General features: G+C 29.8%; 2 protein-coding genes across 6 annotated transcripts; one reads left to right on the forward strand and one right to left on the reverse strand.

Annotated features, from left to right (window-relative positions):
* Positions 1–11,143: 11,143 nt before the first annotated feature.
* On the forward strand, positions 11,144–16,138 carry LOC119616496 (delta(3,5)-Delta(2,4)-dienoyl-CoA isomerase, mitochondrial). Of its 4 annotated transcripts, none has more exons than XM_037972864.1 (6): positions 11,153–11,270; positions 11,328–11,371; positions 11,536–11,698; positions 11,772–11,860; positions 14,721–15,256; positions 15,941–16,138. In XM_037972864.1, exons 3-6 carry the CDS (start codon positions 11,553–11,555, stop codon positions 16,037–16,039), a joined length of 870 nt encoding a protein of 289 aa, XP_037828792.1. In that variant the 5' UTR covers positions 11,153–11,270; positions 11,328–11,371; positions 11,536–11,552; the 3' UTR covers positions 16,040–16,138. The 4 variants fall into 4 exon arrangements, with proteins under 4 accessions (XP_037828788.1, XP_037828792.1, XP_037828791.1 ...); XM_037972863.1 differs by having other exon boundaries at positions 11,520–11,698; positions 15,941–16,123; XM_037972860.1 differs by having other exon boundaries at positions 11,144–11,371; positions 15,941–16,123.
* Positions 16,076–17,254, reverse strand: LOC119616495 (transcriptional adapter 1-like). Of its 2 annotated transcripts, none has more exons than XM_037972858.1 (2): positions 16,321–17,254; positions 16,076–16,254 (listed from the first exon to the last, which is right to left on the reverse strand). In XM_037972858.1, exons 1-2 carry the CDS (start codon positions 17,154–17,156, stop codon positions 16,128–16,130), a joined length of 963 nt encoding a protein of 320 aa, XP_037828786.1. In that variant the 5' UTR covers positions 17,157–17,254; the 3' UTR covers positions 16,076–16,127. The 2 variants fall into 2 exon arrangements, with proteins under 2 accessions (XP_037828786.1, XP_037828787.1); XM_037972859.1 differs by having other exon boundaries at positions 16,138–16,276.
* Between the last annotated feature and the right edge of the window lie 6,067 nt (positions 17,255–23,321).

Raw genomic sequence — 23,321 nt, forward strand, 5'->3', positions numbered from 1 at the left:
TTTTTGAAATTTTTCCCTTACAGCCAATTGAACAAGATTGTCTCAAAACGAAAAAAAAAATATTTTTTATTCTTTGACATTTCATTTTAATTAAAAATGAAAAAAGAAAAGTTGTAAATTTTCGTATTGAAAATGAAAAAAGTACACATACTTTTTTCTTTTTTCATTAGTGCAGAAAAAAATAACAAAAAGACGTGTTTATAATATGTTTTTAGATGAAATATTTTCTGAAAAAAATTAATTAACTATTATTTTCATTCACTAGTATATAAAATCCCAGTAATAACATACAAAAAATAACGTATCAGAAATACATTTATTATTTAGTACCTTTTGAACAACTGAGTTTATATTTGTGCTTTTACTAATACATTCTCACCAGTTAGGTTTTTGACAGGGGACTTAGGTCTTTGACAATCCCTTTCGCCTATATGCTACTATATGCTATAGGACATTAAATAAAAAGACAATTCGAGATAATTTTCCTTTGCCTTTCATTGAAGATTGTATAGAATATGTGGGAGGAAAAAAATGGTTTACTCTCTTAGTTGTGTTTAATGAATTTAAGATGTGCTTAATGAAACAATGGGTTTAATCAATATATTCACCTAAAAGAGAAACAGAATTGCATTGGGATGCAAGCACAAGGGATTTGGAGCAATACTGATGCAAAAAACAAGATGACAAAAAATGTCACCCTGTTGCATTTTTTTCAAAATCTACTTCCTCAACTGAGTGTCGTTACCATAGTTGAACTTGATACACTTTCAATTATTTATGCATAACGCAGGTTTAGAGCATATTTAGAAGGAATTCATTTTACTATAATAACAGATTGCAATTCTCTCACCATGACACTGAATTAGAAGCAAGTAAATCCTAGAATTGCTAGATAGGCATAAAGATAGTAACATAAAGAAATTAATCCTAGAATTGTAATCTAGAAAAATTAAAGGATATGAACTTTAGATGGTCTTCTATTTCCTAAGGATGATACTAATAATAACTTAAGACCCAAATAGACTACACAATCGGTTTGCCAAACATAATTTTTTAATTTCCACACGCTACACAAACATTGCTCGTACAAACACCGATTTTTTCACGTTTTTGTGGACTTGCAAAGATACAGATGGAAATTTTTCTTAGAAATGTAAATTTTGTAAAAAATTATGTTTGTGTAAAAATCAAAATTTTTAGATTTTTGTACAAACAAACCGCAAGCATTTGTACAAGCACGAAACACCCTCATACATTACACAACAGGATTGCACAAACGTAAAATATTGGTATGTGGGTCAAGCCGCTTGTGTAGTCTATTTGGCCTTTAATGTTTTATGTATGTAGCTGAGGAAATGGAGGAAAATACAAAATTGTTGAAATGTATAACATATTCAGCTCCTGCTCGTGTAAACGAACAAAATTTATATAACATTCCAAAGAAACCTATACCTTTTGATAATATTCACATTGATCATTTTGGACCACTTCCATCATTGAAATCAAAACGTAAGCACATACTAGTTGTCATAGATGCATTTACAAAATTTGTCCGATTACATACTGTAAATTAGTAAAGAAGTTTGTTGTTCTTTAGAAAAGTACTTTAAATATTATAGTAGACCAAAAAGACTAATAACAGATCGAGGTTCTTGATTTACATCTATGGAATTCGCAAATTTTATTTTGAAAAATAATATTGAACATATTAAGGTGGCAGTTGCATCCCTTTAAGTTAATAGCCAAGTTGAACTAGTAAATCGTGTCATTAAGGGTATTTTAAGTAAGATTAGTAATCCGATAGATCATCTATAAAAGATACATCAAGCAGATTCTTATTTGGTGTAAAACAGCGAGGTAAACTAGTGGATGCATTAACAGAATATTTGGATGATAAAGTAGTAAACCGGAATAGTCGTGATTTAGATTATTTTGTAAATTGATTTTCTTTTATTTTCCATCATAACTTTCTTCATAATCCATTTGAAATTAAAAACAAACAAAAAAAATTGGTGTCATAATGCATGAATGAAAATTGTTCATTTTGACAACAAATTTGATTTTGTATTAAAGACAATGAAGCTCTGATATTAATACAAAGTATTGTAATGTAAAACCTCCTTAAACAATATTCAGCAGGAGATTATGTTGTTGTATCATGAATACTGATAATACTATGGGTAAAAACAAAAAAAATTATTGAAAAATATCGGGGACCTTTAATTGTGGACAAGGTATTATCTAACGATCGCTACATTAAAAAAAATATTGATAATTCTCAATATACTTAAATTTGTCAATTGTCAATATACTTAAATTTCTTATAAAGGCGTTGTAGAAGCTAAACGACTTAGAAAATCGGTGACACCAATTTAATTTTTATGTATTATTTCTCACACCTCTTTTATTATTATTTTTATACCCTACACCACTTTAGTGGGGAGGGTATATTGGATTTGTGCTGATGTTTGTAACATACCCACCTTAAAGTATACCAATCGGCTTAGAATCGTTTTTTGAGTCGATTAAGCTATGTCCGTCCGTCCGTCTGGCTGGCTGGCTGTCCATGTAAACCTTGTGCGCAAGGTACAGGTCGCAATTTTCAAGATAATTGGATGAAATTTGGCACGCACGTTTTATTTGACCCAAGGACGAAGCCTATTGAAAATGGTTATTTCATCTAGCCCCCATAGAACAGAACCCCCCGTAAAGGGTTTCTGAGCTCATAATTATGTTAAACTAGCTGACCCGACAGACGTTGTCCTGTCCAAATTAGAAAAAATGTTTATGTTCGATTTGTGATTTTAGATAAATCGAAAAAAGTGAGCGTAAAAGTGGGCGTGGTCAATTATTCTTTCAGTAAAACTTTAAATTTGATTACTACGAACATGTTTTAAAAAATTTAGCCAAATCGGTGCAGCCGTTTTCCGATTTTAGATAAATCGAAAAAAGTGGGCGTGGTAAATTTTTCTTTCAGTAAAAACTTAAATTAGATTACTACGACCATTTAAATAAAAAATTTAGCCAAATCGGTGCAGCCGTTTTCCGATTTTAGATAAATCGAAAAAAGTGTGCGTAAAAGTGGGCGTTGTCAATCTTTCTTTCCGTAAAAACCTAAGTTGGACTATGACGAACATTTCAGTATAAAAATTGTCCAAATCGGTCTAGCCGTTCTCAACTGATGCAATTACCAACGAACGACAATTGATTTTTATTTATATAGATAGATATTCAGATATATCGATAAAAATACGGCACAACTAAGTTTTATAGAAGTATTGATGACCCTGCCAAATTTCATAAAGATCGGGGCCCATTTGACCCTAGCTCCCATACAAAGTCCCCTTCAGAAAATTACTTGAATGTCCCAAATTAACTTATAAACACAAATATCGCGATGAAATTCAGCACAATAAAATATTATGTAAATATAAATATATTCACAAAATTTTATCGGGCTTGGTCCATATTTGCCCCTAGCCCCCATATAAAGCCTCTTTCAGAAAATTAGTTTTTCATCCATAAATTGCTTAAATGTTTCGGAACAAGGGAATATTGAAGATAAATGATTTATTATGAAAAATAAATCACATTTAATATTCATAACTGGTGTAGGGTATCATATGGTCGGCCACGCCCGACTATACTTTCTTACTTGTTTAATATTGTTTTTGATTGAGGTCAATCAAATTGTAACAATGTAATTAATGTACTTTATAAAAAATGTTATTATTATTTTAAAAAATCAATGTTTCTTAGATTTAAATTACTAAGTTATTGAAAAAATATGAAAAATAGAATAGTTTTACGAAAGCAATTTTATACAATATAAATTATATTAACATTATAATAATTGAAAAATAAAAACAACTACATTTAAATAAGTTATATTTCTTTATTTGAATTATCCCATATTTGACAAAACGTTGGTAGAACAACTGTCAATTAAGTAAAATTATCTGTGATTTGTCGTGATAAAGCATTGACATACATAAACAAAATTTTGTAAATAAACACCAATGTATCTAAAACTTTTTTAAAAACGCAATTTTAATTGTACAAAAAATTCTATAAAAATTTTACAATTAAATTACGTTTGTTAGCAAGACAAAGTTGCCTAAACAATTTTTTTGTCAATAACACTAGTAAATGTTGCTTTAACCTGATAGTTTTTTATCTAGACAATAATTTGAATACAAATTTATTTTATATACATAGATAGCGGGTTAAATGAAATGCAAAATTCACTTATTCTTGTATGAGAATAGAAAAAATAATAGAAATAAAAGAACTGGCAAGATTACGAACGAGTGTCAAAAGGGATGTCGAAAATGCTTTAAATTGTGATTTTTACACAGTGTTGCCACAACAAACAAGTTTTTCTAACCAAAATTCGAATAAACAATAACCAAATTCAGAAAAATGTAACCAACATTATTTTGATTTATTTCATGTTTACATTTGGATATGAACTTTAAAGTCACAAATTAATTTTCTAACATGGAACTCGTATATGTGTTAATTATTATATACCGATCACATCAAATTTAATTAGTTAATTTTATGAGCGTTAAAGTCATTTTCTGAATAGCGTAGGGTCAATCATGTACCGTATTTGACAGAGAGATTTTAGTTCCTTTAAAAATTGATTATGTTGAATGTTGTTGCTATATTCAGTTTTCTAAGGGGTCTTCATATGGGGGTGGAATCAATTACACGGGTGACAAAATTACAAAAAATCAATACACTCATCGCTAGACCTAGTGAAGTTGGTTGGTCTAGTAGAGTAGATTACAGTACCATTTTTAGAATCTTCAATATACCCTAAAAATCGAAAGATATTGAAAAAAAAACGCTTTTTGTTGACTAGACAGACCAAAAAATTATATCTTAAAATTTCCTTAACCGATTTAATATTTGGAAAGAGTTTCCTTTGTACTTTTCAAAAAGTACACACACTTTTATATTTTTTAAGGAAATGTGTAAAATATTTAGATCTAAATACAAATTTTTATGTTTTTTAAAATATTTTTATGATTCTCGATAATTTTTGACCCACACTTCATTAGAAAACATATTTTTTAAATATTTTAGCCCATATTATTATGAATAAAATAAGATATGAAACGTTGAAATCAGATAAAAACTGAAAGAAATAGAATTTTTTTCGTAAACACAAAAAATTTACCAAATCTCTCTTTGCTGAAATAAAATATCAACTTAAGATATGCAACACAAATATAAGCTTTATTATTCAAATTGATAATTTACTTTAGAAGTGAGAGACTTGGTAAATTTTTGATTTTACGAAAAAAATTATATTTTTGTCAGTTTTTATCAGATTTCAACGTTTCGTATCTTATTTTATTCATAAGGATATTATTATTTTATTCATAAGGATATTTCCGGAAAAAATATAAAAGTGTGTATACTTTTTAAAAAGGACAAAGGTAAGTCTTTTCAAAACAGTTGAAAAATATTAAATCGATTATGAAAATTTTGAGATATAAATTTTTTGGTCTGTCTAATCAACAAAAAGCATTTTTCCCAATATCTTTCGATTTTTAGGGTATATTGAAGATTCTAAAAATGGTAAAATGATCTACTCATCTAGGTTATGTCGAATACATGATTGTCGCTATGCATTCTTTTTTAACCCAATAACTAGCAATATAGTAGTTTTCTGAATATGGTCTAATATTGGGGCTAGGTGAAATCATTTACCGATATTGCCCATATTCAACACCAAAACAAACTGGGTCAACTAAAAATATTTTGGCAAAATTTAAACTCTATATCTTATTTTGACTCTATCGTGTTTTCAACAGACAGACGGACGGACTTGGCTAGATCGTCTAAGATTTTAATAAGAATCTACAATATTCATACTTTTGTGGGTCTATGACCAATATTTCGACGTTTTACAAACGGAATGATAAAATCAACATACCCATCATCTTTTTGATGGGTACAAATAAATATATGTATGAATGTATATTTACATAGTTGATTTATTACTAAAGGTGGAAGTACACAACTCGCGTTGTACGCGGCAACGCGTTATAGGCTTCTGTCCAAGGAGAATAGATTATAAGGAGAAGTTCGGCGAATTCATTAAATTTTTTATATATGGAGTTTGACTGCGTCGGCTTTGAGAGAGAATTTTTTTATATGGAGTTTGACAACGTCGGGCTAAATTTCCATGGACAAAAAAAAAACAATCAGCTGTTGAAATGACTTCACCTTATTACTTTCGCCATGCTTCTGTCAAAAAAAGTTCAAATAGTGTGTTTTCATTTAAAAGTTACACACTGTAGTTTGTAACGCGTCTGCCGCGAAAAGTTCAGCAACTTTCAACATTTGACGCGTCGGCTTGTATTTTGTTCTGTATAGAATAAGAATAAACCAAATCGCGAAAAGTTTGAAAAGCATAAAACGCGTTACCGCCTCAACGCGTGTTGTGTACTTCCACTTTAAAGATCAAAGAAGTCTTTTTTATTTTTATACCCTTCACCTTCGTGAGAAGGGTATATACATACAAGTTTGTCATTCCGTTTGTAATTTCTATAGTAAAATTTTCCGACCATATAAAGTATATATATTCTGGATCCTTGTAGATAACGGAGTCAATTTAGCCATGTCCGTCTGTCTGTCTGTCTGTATGTATGTTGAAATCAGTTTTCAGAAGACCCCAGATATCTGCGAGATCCGAATTTTCAATTATTCTATCGGAAATACGATCGAATAGAACGCTATTTAAAATCAGCATAAATAACGAAGATATGAGTAAACATCTGAAAATTTCATCAAAAATTTTGATTTTTCGTGCATGCTTATACAAACAAAAAACAAACAAAAACAAAACAGTATCAAACGGTAATTTTTTTTTATTGTAATTGCTTGTCTATAAACACAATGCAAAAAAATTAACATCACGTTTAGGGTTTCCAAATTCCCGACGAACACGGGAATTCCCGATAAAATAAAAAATAATTTAAAAAAGCATTTACCCGATGTTTTATTGAATTTTTGTAACTTAGAAATGTGTATATATAAAATCAGGGTTGGCAATAGTTTTGAAGCAGTGAAAAGATAAGGGTAACGGTATTTGGATTATTTCGGTAACGTTATTTTAGCGGTAATGGTAGTGAGATATAAGGGTATTTTAAATATAGGAAAAAATATTTAAAAATAATATAAAATGACTGTAATTCGGTAGCGATATTTTAGAGATAACGGTAGTAGAGCTGAGGAAACGTAGCCAAGCTTTATTTAAATAAAGTAAATAAAATACTTTATTATTTTCTTTTTAAATACATAATACATATGCGTATGTCTGCATTGAAGTGTCCCGCGGGGAACTTTTTGAAGGAATACCTGTCCATTTTTGTTGTATAAAATGTGTTACAATAAATGGTTGCATTTTTACTAGTTTTTAATTCCCGGGATACCCGACTAAAATTCCCGGGAATTGGGAAGCTAAAAATCACTACATTTCCCGGGAATTTTTTCCCGACGCTTCCCGGCAACGAAACCCTAGTGAGAACCTATAAAAGGGTACTTTTTGGTACTTTGTCGTTCTTCAAGGTACTTTTGAACCTAGAAATATTAAATTATGCATGTAGAGCATAGACACAAAGTATACAGAGGTGTCACTTTTGACATTTAAAAAAGTCTAAAATCAGCTTTTGTTTGATTTTGAAATTGTTTGATGAGAAAAGGTATAAAAATACAGTTAAAAAAATCATTGAAATCGTTTTGTGCGAAAGAGAGGGAAATAGTTTTTTGCTCGTGACGCCTCTGTATACCCTGTGGCATAGGTTAAGTGAAAACCCATAAAAGGGGACTTTTTGGTGCCCTACCGTTTTACAATTGGTATTTTTTACTTTTTGTAATAAAATTCGTACTGACTGTTTTTTTACACATCATGGTGAATGGTATATAAGATTCTGCACAGCCGAATATAGAACTCTTGTTAGATTTTAAATAGAGAATAAAAGCAAACAGCATTTAAATAGTACAATTGTTTGCAGAAAATAATCAAAACGAAAAAATAATTCACATGGACACATGCAAAATTAAAATAACCAATTTTGTTTAATAATAACCAAAGTGGCAACACTGTTTGTGCAGCTTCCTTCGTTCACATAACCCCATGACTATATTAGACAAATATTTATTAAACGAAACGTCAAATTGTTATCATGATAAAAAAAAAATTAGCCGGTACAGACGGCATTTATTAGCGTTATAAAGTCGTTATGACAGTGTTGTCTAAACAATTGATTAGACAACGTTGTCTTGATAACAAACGTCATTTTATTGTAAAATTTGTTTAGAATTTTGTTTTTGTGCAATTAAAATTGATTTTTAACATAAGTTTTAGTGAAATTAGTGTTTATTTATAAAATTTGCATTTAATTTTAATTGTTTTTATAAAATATAGCATTATTTCAATAAAATTATCTGTGAGTTGTCGTGATAAAATCAGCATTTTGTTACCCCTATGCATTAACATAAACAAAAAACTGACAATTTTTCTGCCGACGTTTTGTCAAGTGCCGTGATAAATATTTGTCTAATATAAACACGGGCTAAGGTTCTACTCAGGGCACACTTTAGGCACAGGGTATACAGAGGCGTCACGAGCAAAAAACTATTTCCCTCTCTTTCGCACAAAACGAATTCAATAATTTTTTTTTAGCTGTATTTTATATACCTCTTCTCACCAAACAATTTCAAAATCAAACAAAAGCTGATTTTAGACTTTTTTAAATGTCAAAAGTGACACCTCTGTATACTTTGTACTTTAGGGTTCTATAGTTGAAACGAAAAGTCGACTTTTTTCATTTAGTTAAAAGTCGACTTTTCGACTTTCTGCATTTTATGAAAAGTCGATTTTTCGACTTTTTTCTTTTAAATAAAAGTCGACTTTTAGACTTTTCGACTATAAGTATTTTATAAATAGTCGACTTTTCGACTTTTTCCGACTTTTCGACTTTTATTCACAAAGTCGATTTTTCGACTTATTTCACAGACGATAGTCGAGTTATCGACTTTTTTGGAACAAAATAGTCGAATTCGACTTTTTTCGACAAAAAGTCGATTGTTCGATTATTCGAAAGTCGATTTATAGAACCCTAGCACACTTAGAAAAGTGACTGCATTACTACAACAATACAAAAACAACATGTATTTTGTTTTTGTACTAGAATCAGACTAATGTCAAAAATGACATAAGAAATGTAAACAAATAACATTCTTTACATGTAAACAACATCTTTTGACATTATGCATACTCTACACAAAAATAAAACAAGTAAGAAAGTATAGTTGGGCGTGACCGACCATATGATACCCTACACCAGTTATGAATATTAAATGTGACTTATTTTTCATAATAGAGCATTTATCTTTTATTACCTTGTTCCGATACATTTAAGCAATTTATGGATGAAAAACTAATTTTCTAAACGAAGCTTTATATGGGGGCTAGGGGCAAATATGGACCAAGCCTGATAAAATTTTGTGAATATATTTATATGTACATAATATTTTAATGTGCTGAATTTCATCGCGATATTTGTGTTTATAAGTTAATTTTGGACATTTAAGTAATTTTTCCGATACATTTAAGCAATTTATGGATGAAAAACTAATTTTCTGAAAGAGGCTTTATATGGGGGCTAGGGGCAAATATGGACCAAGCCTGATAAAATTTTGTGAATATATTTATATTTACATAATATTTTATTGTGCTGAATTTCATCGCGATATTTGTGTTTATAAGTTAATTTTGGACATTCAAGTAATTTTCTGAAGGGGACTTTGTATGGGAGCTAAAATGAGTCCCGATCTCTATGAAATTTGGCAAGGTCATCAAGGCTCGTATAAAACTTAGTTGTGCCTCTTATTATCAATATACAGTTATTTTTAATATAATTATGAGCTCAGAAGCCCCCTCGGGGGGTTCCGTTGTATGGGGGCTAGGTGAAATAATGGACCAATTTTAACCATTTTCAATAGGCTTCATCCTTTCATCAAAAAAAAAAAAAAAAAAAAAAAAAAAAAAAAACAGTGTATGCTTAATCGACTCAGAAAACGATTCTAAGCTGATTGGTATACTTTAAGGTGGGTATAGGAATATTTTTGTACGTTACAAACATCAGCACAAACCCAATATACACTCCCCACTAAAGTGGTGTAGGGTATAAAAATAATAAGTTGTTTTATTGCAGTCACTTTACTTTATTATGCCATGGTTCTACTGTTGTGAGAAAAAGTCGACTTTTTGTATTTTTAAAAATATGTGATATATGAAAAGTTGACTTTTATACCTTTTTAATTTTTAAAAATTTATAAAAATATAACATTTTGTATTTTCGAATCTTAAACTTTTTTCTTGCAAGATAGCCGACTTATAGCCCATTTAAACTACAACAAAATCTAGTACTTATGAGATTCCGAGCTAAATCTAGTTGATTTTAACTAGATTTCCCATACAAAACAAAATCTACTTTGTAACTAGATTTCGTCAAAATCTAGTAGTTTTTAGTGATGCAACTCGGAAACATCTCATTTCTTATATCAAGAAAATGAGAAAAAATGAAATCTTCCTAAATGTCAAAAATATTAAGTGTAAACGGTCTAGATTTTTAACAAGATTTTAAGTGAAATCTACTAGATTTCATTTATGTGTAATACCCCATTTACACATACACGAAATCAACTAGATTTCATTTAAAATCTCTTTACAAATCTAGACCGTTTACACTTACTATTTTTGACATTTAGGAAGATTTCATTTTTTCTAATATTTCATGGTATTGTTTAATATTAAAAATAAGAAGGAGGAATGGGATATTTATTAAAATTTTATTTATAATAAAAAACAGATATTTAAATATAACATTACCTTCTATTTTAAATAAACTTTTCATTCATATTTTTCAATTTATTAAAATTTTGTTGACATTTAAATTTTTTTTGTTTCTTTTGTTTTTCTCTTTTTTCTTGTGCAGCGTCGTATCGGTATTATCGACTTTGTTAGGAAAAAAGTTGACTTCGACATTTTCCGACAAAAAGTCGATTCTTCGATTATTTTAAAATATTTATAAACTCAATATTATGTCAGAAATTTTATCGGTCAACAAGTCTGGCATGTCTGCATATTTATAAATACGACATTGTTTAAATTCGGAATAACTTGAAAATTCGATTCAACAGTAGTCTATATAATACGTTCCACAACAAATAGGAATTAATAATTTGTAAATACATAGTTTATTTAATTTTTATTTGTAGTTATTATAAGAAATGTTTTTAAGAACTCTTGTGAAACCAGCTGCATTTCCATATCGGAATTTAGTGAGTAAGTTAATAGCTGAAATATAAATATTAATATACATTGTACCAAATATATTCTAATACATTACAAAAAATAGTACCGGTACAAAGTTCAGATTTTCCTAATTTTGAAGAAAGCAAATTTTAGTAAAAAATATCTATTAATTTATTAGTTTAAACTATTTACAGCAAATAACAGTGCACGGATGATGTCTACAAAAATGTTGCCGGAAAGTAATACTGATACTCCAACTTTCAAGACACTGGCTGTAACGACTCCAAAACCATTTGTTTTTCACGTCGAATTGAACAGGCCTCAGCGCTATAATGCTATCAACAAAGAGATGTGGCTGTAAATATATTCAGATACATTACATATTTATTAAATTTATGTATATGAACCCTTTTATCTTATGTTTATATAGCGAAATCAAAGACTGCTTTGAAAGTTTAAGTTCGAATCCCGATTGTAGAGCGATTGTCCTCTCTGCGGCTGGAAAACATTTTACTGCAGGTTTGTACTTGTTTTTTCATCGCCTTGAAACTTTATTTTTATGATAACTTATCTCTTAATATACATTATTTTAAGAGGAAAACTTTTATTCAAATTTATCAAATGTTTTTATAACCTGTTAAAATACACAGACATAAATTATTCGAAAACTGAGCAACTTACAAAAAAAAAAAAAAAATCCATGCTCGATACAGAAATCATTAAGATGAAACAAAATTGTATAATTCTCATCATAGTAGAAAAATGTTTATCATAGTTCTATAACTTAATTTGTTAAATCTTATTTTCATCGTTTAACCGGTATATTTTCTGAAAACTGAACATTAAAAAAGGACCTTTTTATCCTTTGATCCAGGTCACCAAATATTGACACCAGGAAAAAAATTTTGAGAAACGGTATCTTAAAACCAATTAAACTTTCATTTTAGATGGGAACATTGACACCTTATTTTTACTCCATACAAACGGGGCCACACGTGATATTTTTGAAATTGTGATATCATACCTTTTATGAAAGTTTTTTGATAGCACTAATATCGGCGTAATTATTTCGTTAAAATTCCAACTCCTTCATCTGTATATCTACGGCCAAAACGCCGATTTTGGGCGACATTTTTTTGATAGACTGAAAACTCCTGAACATATTTCAAATCCGACTTTAGTACACAATTCTACAGGAAAATTTAAGATATGAACTTAATTTGACAGAATTTGGATGCACTGTAAATGCATAAGAGCAAAAGAAAAAATGCAATTTAAAAAAAAAAAATCAAAACTTGATTTTATCATTCGTAAATTTAATAATCAATGCCCTTAAAAAATAGTGTTAAAATTGTTAATTTATTTTAATCCGTGTAGCAGTTGTAATGTTAATTATATTAACTTTTAGGTTAATAATTTTCCATCAAGCAATGTTTTTCATCATCACCTCCGAATTTAATAAAACTCCACCAAATTAATGTTCCATATACATATAACTTGTATAAGACAAATTTTGGGGCTTATAACATTCGTAGTTTTCGAAATATAGCGTTGTAAATTGTAAAATCTGAAATTTTAAAGACTTGAAATCTACAGAGTTAATGTTTTTGCCCCATTTGTCTCAGCAAAAAGCATATTTTTATTTTATGCCCAAAGAAAACTATTTTTGGAAAAAGTGCATCATTGGATAATACTAAATGCACTTTTGGAGCATTATAAAATTGAAATTTAGCTAATTCTTAGTGATTTTTTCTATAAAATTAATTATTAAAGCATGATGTCCTATCAATTCTGTCGTTCCCACGACAATCGTTTCTTCGCACAGGATCGACTTGGAGTTCAAATACGTTTTTTATGCTTTAGTATAAATAAAAATAAATATATAGTTTTGAATTTTGCAAAAAAGTTGATTATCTATCACTTTATCGGTTGAATGATTGTGAAAGTGAGTACTTTATTAATATATACAGAAATCTTGGTGAACTCGGCTATTATACCGATTAAATTGGAAAATTAAAGTGACCTTAAGATGAAATAACAAAATTATGAAACGAATTTTATTTGGACTTGTTAGCAGATGTTAGTTATAACATCATTATAGTTCTTTAGGACAATCAATTACCTACAGAATTTTTCATATTTCAGCTGCATATATTTGTATACTTTTTCAAAAAACGCATTTTCCAGAGAGTTCTTTTGATTAATTGATAATTTGGACCTCGAATATCAAGTTTTTTATTAAAATTTTAATTAATACAATACTTTTTATTGCCACTTTTTCAAGCTAAACTAAATTTACAGCTAATTTCAAAATTTTATGTACACTTTAAAAAAATATTGTGAAAAAATAGATTAAAAAACTTGGTATACCATTTAAGATTTATCAATCAATTTAGTCCTCAACTAATACTTAGTATTTTTTTGTTCTGTGTAAGACAAATTTAAGGCATCATTCCTGGTCTCTAATTAGTCTTCCAGAATTAAAATCGAAAATAATTATTTAAATCGGTCCAGGCATTTGGCTGTAATTAATTTTGCCCAAAAAAAGGTAAATTTTCTATAGTGCAGCATAGTGATCGCTGATACAAAAACCTTAAAAGATGTGATATCACAGAAACTAGAAATATTTTGTTTTTTGAAACGAAGCCTAATATGTATGTATGTAAATTAGACCGACTCACTCTGTATGGAAAGCAAGAACGTGTTTTTGTTACCCCTCTCAAAATTTACCCTGCTTTGTTTAATGATGATTCCCAAAATATTTGAAGTCTAGCGATGACCGTTCGCGAGATGGACCAAATTAAAAAAAGGTATTTTGGAATTATTTTATTCAAATTTTAGGAAACCGTCCAGCTCACGAACGGACAATACTAAACACAAAATATTTTGGGTAACATCATATTACATAACAGCGAATATTTTGAGGGGGGTAACTCAAGCACTATTTTTTGTGAGTAGGTCTAATGTACATATCTTAACTGAATGCCGGTATCTCTAAATGACAAATATTATATCTATGTATACATCTATGAAAAATCTGTATATCTATGAAAAATGTTCTATTTTATTTATAAAAAAAATAGAATTTCAGAGGAAAAATGCTGTCTAACTTTTATAAATTAACAAATGATGCAAGATTTTAAACTACATATCGCTCTATTACTACAAAGTCGGTGATTGAGTAACAGAATTAAATGTTTTATGACTTTATTAATTTTTAAATATTTTTGAAACAGATCTCCGAATTTGAAAAATAAAATCAGATATATATGTAAAGGTGTTAATATGTTTTTCATCTGAACGTAATCTTAAAATACCAAATATATGTACGTCCATCGATTACTAAATAGATAATTATAGTTAAGATATTTTTTCTTAGGTATTGATTTGACTGACATGTTAAAATTGGGCCAAGATCTCTCAGAAATTGAGGATGTTGCACGGAAAGGAATTTATCTAGAACGTCTTATTAAATTGTATCAGGATTCCATAAGTTCGTTGGAAAATTGTCCTAAGCCCGTCATATCAGCAATACACTCTGCTTGCATTGGGGCTGGCATTGATATGATTACAGCGGCAGATATTCGTTATTGCTCTCAAGATGCATTTTTCTCCGTAAAAGAAGTTGAAATTGGCATGGCAGCTGATGTTGGCACTTTACAACGATTCCCTAAAGCTGTTGGAAGCCAATCATTGGCTCGGGAATTATGTTACACTGGACGTCGCTTTGAGAGTTCAGAGGCTTTCAATTGTGGATTAATCAGTAAAGTTTTTCCTGACAAAGATTCATTAGTTAACGGCGCCCTAGCATTAGCTGAAAGCATTGCAGAAAAGAGTCCGATCGCAGTACAAGCTACTAAACAAAACGTAGTTTACTCACAAAGCCGTCCTAATCAAATGGGTTTAGATCACATTGTAAGTTTATACATATACAGTGGCGAAAAAAAAAATAATAGAAACGCTTATATTTCGGAGGAAATTTTGTTTTGTCATGCAATAGCTACCAGTTAGAATTTCATGATTAATATCTCAAAGGTATTTAGGGTATTTAAATTTACTTTTATCCGTAATTTACATTTTATACCTGTTTATTAACTTGTTTGTATTTTATTGATGATATTGCACAGGGGACATAACGTATAAACGTTCAAAAGCCTCGCAAACTGTGTAATCTGTGCATTTTCGATTTCACGTTGAATTTTTATTAAAACGGTTTTCATACTTTAATTTTTAAAAGTTGTAATCTTAAATGACGTTTTTAATATCAAAATATGATTTTTTAAATTTTAAAATTATCTATAAAATTAATTTATGGTGAAATTTCGAGCCGAAAAAGTTTCAATAAATATTACGTTATATCCCCTGTGCAATAGCTTAAATATACTATATACCAATAAATTGCAAAGAAATTAAAGCAGGTATAGAATGTAAATTACGGATAAAAGGATATAGTAGTTGTTGCATGACAATAAATTTTTCCCCCGAAATATAAGCGTTTCTATTATTTTTTTCCGCCACTGTATATATGTATTAATATGTATATGTAAAAACATTTTATTCATTTCATGTACTGTTTTCTTAATAAATCATTCCCATTAGCGTGAAATGAACAAATTGTATCTACAATCCGAAGACTTCGCTCAAGCTGCTGCAGCCCAATTGACTAAAGGGGAAAAGCCAGTCTTTTCAAAGTTATAAACACTGAACACCGTTATAAAAATTACATTTAACCTATATTGTTAATATTTTGTTTCATATTTAATAAAATGAACAATAAAAATATATTTTAGTGCATCATTTGTGTTAATCTTTCCATATTTATTGCGTAAACTGAATGTGAGGGTATTAAATTGCGATCTGAAAATGCCCTTTGGCAATCTGTAAGAGTAATTTCTTTCATATTTTTGGGATATCTGAAAATAAAATAGATTTCAACTGATTAAAAAGTTAAAAAAGTTTGGAAATGCCTATATATTTACATTTCTTCACAGGCGGAGAGAAAGGTAACATCATCATTAGATCTACGCATAAAATTTGGTGATGTTATCTCTTTATCTAGCTCTAAAGGTCCGTCATCTTGTTTTTGGCGTGTAACAGTGTTACGTACTGCCGGATCTTTAAGTGATGCTCCAACATCGTAGTAGAACGAGCCTTCTCCAGTTACTTTATAATGTTCTTTTTTCATAATGACTGCAGATATAAGATTTTTTAGCAGTACTTGCACTGCCATTGCAACATATTCTGCGACATTGTCTTCTACATTGACTAGACCAGATTCCCATGCTCCAATAAGAAAACGGCCTAAAATAAATCCAGCATCTGGTAGAAATAACTCTTGAACACAATATCGTTGGGTTGGCAGAATCTGTACATTTGCTTCGGTTCCTGTCGCGGGCCGTATTAATTTCATTGTGTCTTCCATAATAAAATCCAGGAAATCATACGGTTCAAATGTGACTCTATCACTAGATACCCGAGAACTTTTTTTTCTTTTGGTTTTACGGCTCCCACTACTATTAGTCGTGCCCAAGGTTGCACCAGAAACTCCTATTGAAAGACCGCCACCACTTGTAGGGCTTGGTTCCTGCGGCATTTGGAAAGCGTCTATTTTATTAAGTATTGCAATAAGAAATTGATTGTGCAAGTGCATTTTGTCTGGAGATAAAAATTTTCGAGATTCATAATCGAACTGTTCTTTAGACCATTTGTGCCTGAACCAAAGCTTCATATTAGTTAAATATTTCTGACCATTATCGCCTAGAGCCGACATTAAAGCATTTTTCGCAATAACAACTTTATCACTTAAATCATTCATTTTTATTTACTTAATTCTTTTTTTAACAAAAAATATAAATAGGTATGCCGAATTTATAGGTTGTGCACAGAGACCTGCGCCAACAAATATTAACAAAGCCGTCGGCTGAAACTAAAAAAGTTCGCCGGCGACTTAAAATCGTCTTAAAATGATTTGTCAAAATTTTGTGTAAAAGAGAACGGATGGGATCGTCTAAACGCAATATGTAACGAAATCATCACACATTGAGAGAAAATACGGATGGAAGACTGTCGTATGGCTCTATTTATTTTTTGAAACGATTCAAAAAACAAGCAAGTCGCATTAGATCAGGGATGTATTTTTATGTAAACACACACAAAAGTGAAACAGCTGTTATAGTTTTATACCAATCGTGTAAACACGAAAAATATAAATCATACGACTTTTATTCTCTCTTTTTTGTGATACGGATGGAATTTCTTTTTATTTTTTCATTAGATTTGTCGTACGTAAAGTGTGATCGTCTGAAGGGCCCTTAATTTATATTCAATAGCAGTCGACTATAACTCCATGTCTATATTAGACAAATATTTATTATGCTAAACGTCAAATTGTTATCATAATAAAAAATTAGCAGGTACAGACGGCATTTATTAGCGTTATAACGCCGTTATGACAGTGCTGTCTAAACAATTGTTTAGACAACGTTGTCTTGATAACAAATGTCATTGTATTGTAAAATTTGTACAGAATTTTGTTTTTGTGCAATTAAAATTGATTTTTAACATAAGTTTTAGTGAAATTAGTATTTGTTTAAAAAATTTGCATTTAATTTCAATTGTTTCTGCAAAATATAGCATTATTTCAGTAAAATTATCTGCGAGTTGACGTGATAAAATCAGCATTTTGTTACCCCTATGCATTAACATAAACAAAAAACTTACAATTTTTCTGCCGACGTTTTGTCAAGTGCCGTGATAAATATTTGTCTAATATAGACACGGGGTTATAGTCCAAACACATACAATCCTTTACGACGAAAAGCGACTGACAGTTCGTATTTACTGTATGTATTTAAATGAGAGCGGTCACAATCAATACGTCAAACTTGTGTACGAAGTAAAAAAGTTAAAAAATATTCAACTCTGGCGTATGAAAAAGAAGAGAATGAGAAAATGAGATCAACAAAAAAAAGTGTCAAAATTATTGTTTGTCTTTTTTGTTATGTATAATTGTGATTTGTGTGTGTGTGAAAAATACCAATTTTAAATTAAATATTTTTTTACATTAAATATTTTATATTGAATATTTTTTATATTATTAAAACATATATAATTATTTTTTCATGCTTTATCTATACAACGATTGGGCATAACTTTTTTTACGTTGCGTAGCTGTCAGTCGCAGTCGTTGTAAAGTATTGTATGAATGTGTTTGGACCTTAAGACTGAGACAACTTTTAACATTTTACAAAATAATTTATACAGGATATCCACGGGCACAGGGTATGCAGAGGCATCACGAGCTAAAATTATCAATTAGTTTTTTAGCTGTATTTTATACCAAACAATTTGTGTATTTGTACCAAACAATTTCAAAAACTGATTTCAGGCTTTCTTAATATCAAAAGTGACACTTCTTTATAATTTGTGGCACGGGCTTTTAAGAATAATTTTGTTTTTTCTCGTGCGCTTCATTCTCCTCAGATAATTATAGACAGTATTTTGAGATCTTCATATGAACACTTCTTTGTGGTCAGAATCTCTCGTATCTGTAATAGGCTATCTAACTTCTTAAAATATTCTCATTCCCCTTGCTAAAAACCAAATCTATTTTCTACGATTTACTATCTGCCGGTCCACACTAGGAAACTTTTTTTGGGAAACTTTTGATTTTGCGTGAGTGAGAAAGAGAAAGAATATCATTCATCTCTCTCGCGGTACGGAGTTTCTCGTACTCGGAAACTCGTTTTGTTTTGTTATTCTTCTCATTCGTACAACAACAAATCAATGCAATTAATACGTAGTTTCTGAAACAAAAGTTTCTATGTGTGGACATTAAGGAAACTTCAAAAGAGAATTAAGAAAAAGTTTCTCAACAAAAGTTTCCTAGTGTGGACCAGGTCTATCTTCTGAACTGCTATAACACTACAAGAAATGTACCCTGCCAGCAATTTTGTAGTCGACTACGAGAAAAATTCACTTCTAGTTTACTTTTACAGACTGACTACAATGTAATGCAGAGCTGTCCCGAAATTTTGTATTTGGCAACGTAAAGAACCGACTTTTAAATACTAACTACAAGCTAACTATAATGTGATGCAGAAGTGCCTCAAAATTATCTGGAGAGAATTAATTGTATTTCAACATGTTTTCTCTTGTTTCTCTATTATTATGATTTTATTTGTTAACTTTAGTAGACTGACTATAAACGAACAACAATGTAATGCAGAAATGTTCCAAAATTTGGTATTTATTAACGTAAACAACTGACTTTTAAAGACTAGCTACAAGCTAACTATCATATAATGCGGGAGTACCCCAAAATTATCTGGAGAGCATTTTGTTTCGACATGTTTTCTCATGTTTCTTTATTATTTGTTTTACATTTTTGTCATTTTCTTGTATACGTTGTGAAATTTGAGTCAGTAAATTGGAAAAATTAATCATAAAAGGTTAAATATTTTAAAACTCGGTCCCTAAATTCTAAATTCTGCTGATTAATACTGTAAATATAATACATTAACAGTTAACATTACACATAACATTTTAAAATTTATTTTAGATTTGGATCAATGGGAATCATGGAAATAATGAACAAATCATTCATAATTTTATGGATACCGGTGTTATTATTAGTTCCCCTGCAGAAAACTGATGTCTACTAATTTTAACGAACTAATATCATAACTTGTATTAAAGCGAAATGTAATTTAGATAACTAGTAGTTAAATTTTAAATATATTTAATTAAAATGTAATTAATTAATACAGTAGGGAATACAAAAGAAAACTATTACTTTACTTTTCTGCAACTAACTTTAAGTTAGTTAATAAAGAGTTACCTTTAAGCTAATTTTTTAGTAACTAACTTTAAACTAGTTGAAAAGTCATGCAGAGTCCGACAATTGACTACTGCGTAGGACATCGCGATGTTAAAATAGTCAGTTGGCTCCATTAAAAGTAATCCAAGAATCAACCATAACTAGTTGATGAAAAAGTCGGCTTTTAATGCATTTAAAGTTAGTTGAGTTGCTGGCAGGGTATGAGCGAAACTAACACATACAAAATGATTTCACTAACACTCTTGCAACATTTTTTTATAAAATTGCTAAAAAAATAGTTAATGGATAATTCCATCAATAATGACAGTCAAATGACTGTTGATGTACCCAATGTGTGGTAAAGGGTTTCATTTACATATGAAAGAGTGAAACAACTACATTTGACTGTTACTGTGTTTCAGAGTTATATTTTTCGACTTTATAAATAAATTATTTCTGTAAAATCCAAAGATCAAGAAGCGAAAAGTTAAAAAATTTACGAAGACTATAAATTATTAAAAATAACGATAATTATTATAAACAGAATTTAAAAATAGTGCAGGAAGTGGAGCTGAAGATAAACACTTCGGAGTTTAATCAATCTATGGTAACATAATTACTTACTTTTAATTTTTATATTTCGACATTTATATGTATTTTCTTACAGACAACTTATTTCCACAAATTAAAAGGAGCATCAGCGGATTTAAGATCCTGCGAGGTATGTAAAATGGTGAGATGATTGTTAATTTATGTATATGCTCATTATATTAATAAAATTAAAAAATATATATCTTAAAATGTTAATAAATTGTGTTTTATTATAAATTGGTATAGCCGTCACATTTGACGGATATATTTATCAAATATGATTAGTCAACAATGACCGATAAATACATTATTTTTAATTTGTTAACTGTGATAGATATATCCATCAAGCATGCTCAGTCAATCCTGACTAATATTTATGTCATCCTTGGTTAGTAAACAACAAAAGAGTGAGGAGCTCAAATATATGTTTTAAAGTCGATAGAATTCATAAGTGCAAGGGAGAAGAAAAATCACATGTACACAAATGTTTCCATCACTTTTGTCCATTTGCCTTAAGAAACTGATAGAAACTTTGTTCTACGCTGTGTAGAAATAATACATCAGTAGTGCCAGTCAAATGACCGATCAAATGACTGTCACTGTTCTTGTAGGGAATGTTCCTTGATTGATACTCGTACATTTTTTTCATTTTATATAACAAGCATCATATAGTTATATATTTTGTTGAAATCATATTTTATTATACACATGGGCAATTTCGTGTCAAGTGACCCAACTTTTAAAATCGATGTCTTCCGATTTGGATGAAATTTGCACCAAGGTCTGACACAAATTTTCAGAGGGGTTCAAAGTTGGACATTTTGGTCATACAGGGATTTATTCAAACGAGTGTAACTTTTCACTAATTGGTCCTAGCAAAAATTGTCCAAACGAGTTCAGGTAGCTATTCATTGTTTCCAAAAAAAAATCATTTTTTTAAATTTTTTACACTCATTTGAATAAAACCCCGTATGACCACTATTGAATATTTTCTTATTTTTATTGGAATTTTAGATAAATATTTGCAAATGTTGATATTTGACAAATTGGTGCCGGTCCACACACGTAAACTCTGAGAAACTTTTTCTTAATTCTTTTTTAAAGTTTCCTTAATGTCTACACATGGAAACTTTTGTTTCAGAAACTACGTGTTAATTGCATTGATTTGTTTTTGTACGAATAAGAAGAATAACAAAACAAAACGAGTTTCCGAGTACGAGAAACTCCGTACACGCAAAATCAAAAGTTTCCCAAAAATAGTTTCCTATGTAGACCGACAGTAACAAAAAAAACGAGTTTCCGAGTACGAGAAACTCTGTACAGCGAGAGAGATGAATGATATTTCTTTCTCCTTCTCTCGCACGCAAAATCAAAAGTTTTGCAAAAATAGTTTCCTAGTGTGGACCGGCAGTAATCAATATAATATCAATATATAATTTACATAAGTGGTGGTTCACACAGGAAAATTTTTTTTGGGAAAACTTTTGATTTTGTTTGTGGAAGAAAGAGATGGTTGATATTTCTTTTTCTCGCACACAAAATCAAAAGTTTCCAATAAAAAGTTCGCCTGTGTGAACCGACAATAATTAATTACTTTATGGCAAATTATGAAAAAGGCAATTCAATCATTTGGTTGACCTATGGGCATTTCCAAATTGCCTAAAAAGAGTGCTGGCCAATTGGAATATTGTAAAATACTCATCTATTAATATAATAAAGACTAGATTTGAGTTTTTTTTCTCAAAATATAATCGTTTAAAAATTTTCTGGTATTTACAAATTTGTGAACTCAAATATTTTAATTTTTAGATTTTATTTTAAAAGAAAACATACTTAGTTTTCGCTATCAACCTAAAATTAACGAAAAATTCTTTATTTGAAAAAAAATTTTAAAATCAACTTATTGTTGACTTAAAGAAGGGTCGAGCCTGCAATAAAATTCTTACATTTGTCAATGGTTTATTGAAGGTATTTTAAGCTATTTAACGTTTATGAATACGATTTTCGTGAATTTTGCCTGAAATTGGTTAATAAAACTAAAATAAGTTTTTATGAATACAGCCGTTAATTTCATGTTTCTAGCCAAAAACAACGTAACGGCTTGTTCTATCTTTGCTTTGTTTTTATAAACAATAACAAAATTTACCGTATGATAATGTGTGTTGTTGTTGCTTGTTTACTATTTCTGTCTCAGCATGCACGAAAAATGTTAATTTTTGATGAAAATTTAAGAGGTTGTCTCGGATTTTTGTTCATATCTCCGTTATTTATGGACCTAATTTTAAATAGCGTTCTTCCCGAACGTATGTCTGATAAGCACAGACAGACTGACAGACGTCAGACGGACATAGGTAAATCGACTCCGCTATCTATAAGGATCCAGAATATATATACTTTGTAGGGTCGGAAAATTATATTATAAAAATTAAAAACGGAATCACAAACTTATATATATCAGCTGATTGAATAACACCTTCTGTGGATTCGCCTTGGACTTCACCTTATAATTGCACCATGCTATTACCCTTATTTGAAGACTTCAAATGGAAGTATCTGTCGTCGCTAATTTTA

The sequence above is a fragment of the Lucilia sericata genome, unplaced genomic scaffold (assembly GCF_015586225.1).
Source record: "Lucilia sericata isolate MDLA Ls3-8-SP2 unplaced genomic scaffold, ASM1558622v1 Contig000076F_arrow, whole genome shotgun sequence".
Lineage (NCBI taxonomy): Eukaryota > Metazoa > Arthropoda > Insecta > Diptera > Calliphoridae > Lucilia > Lucilia sericata.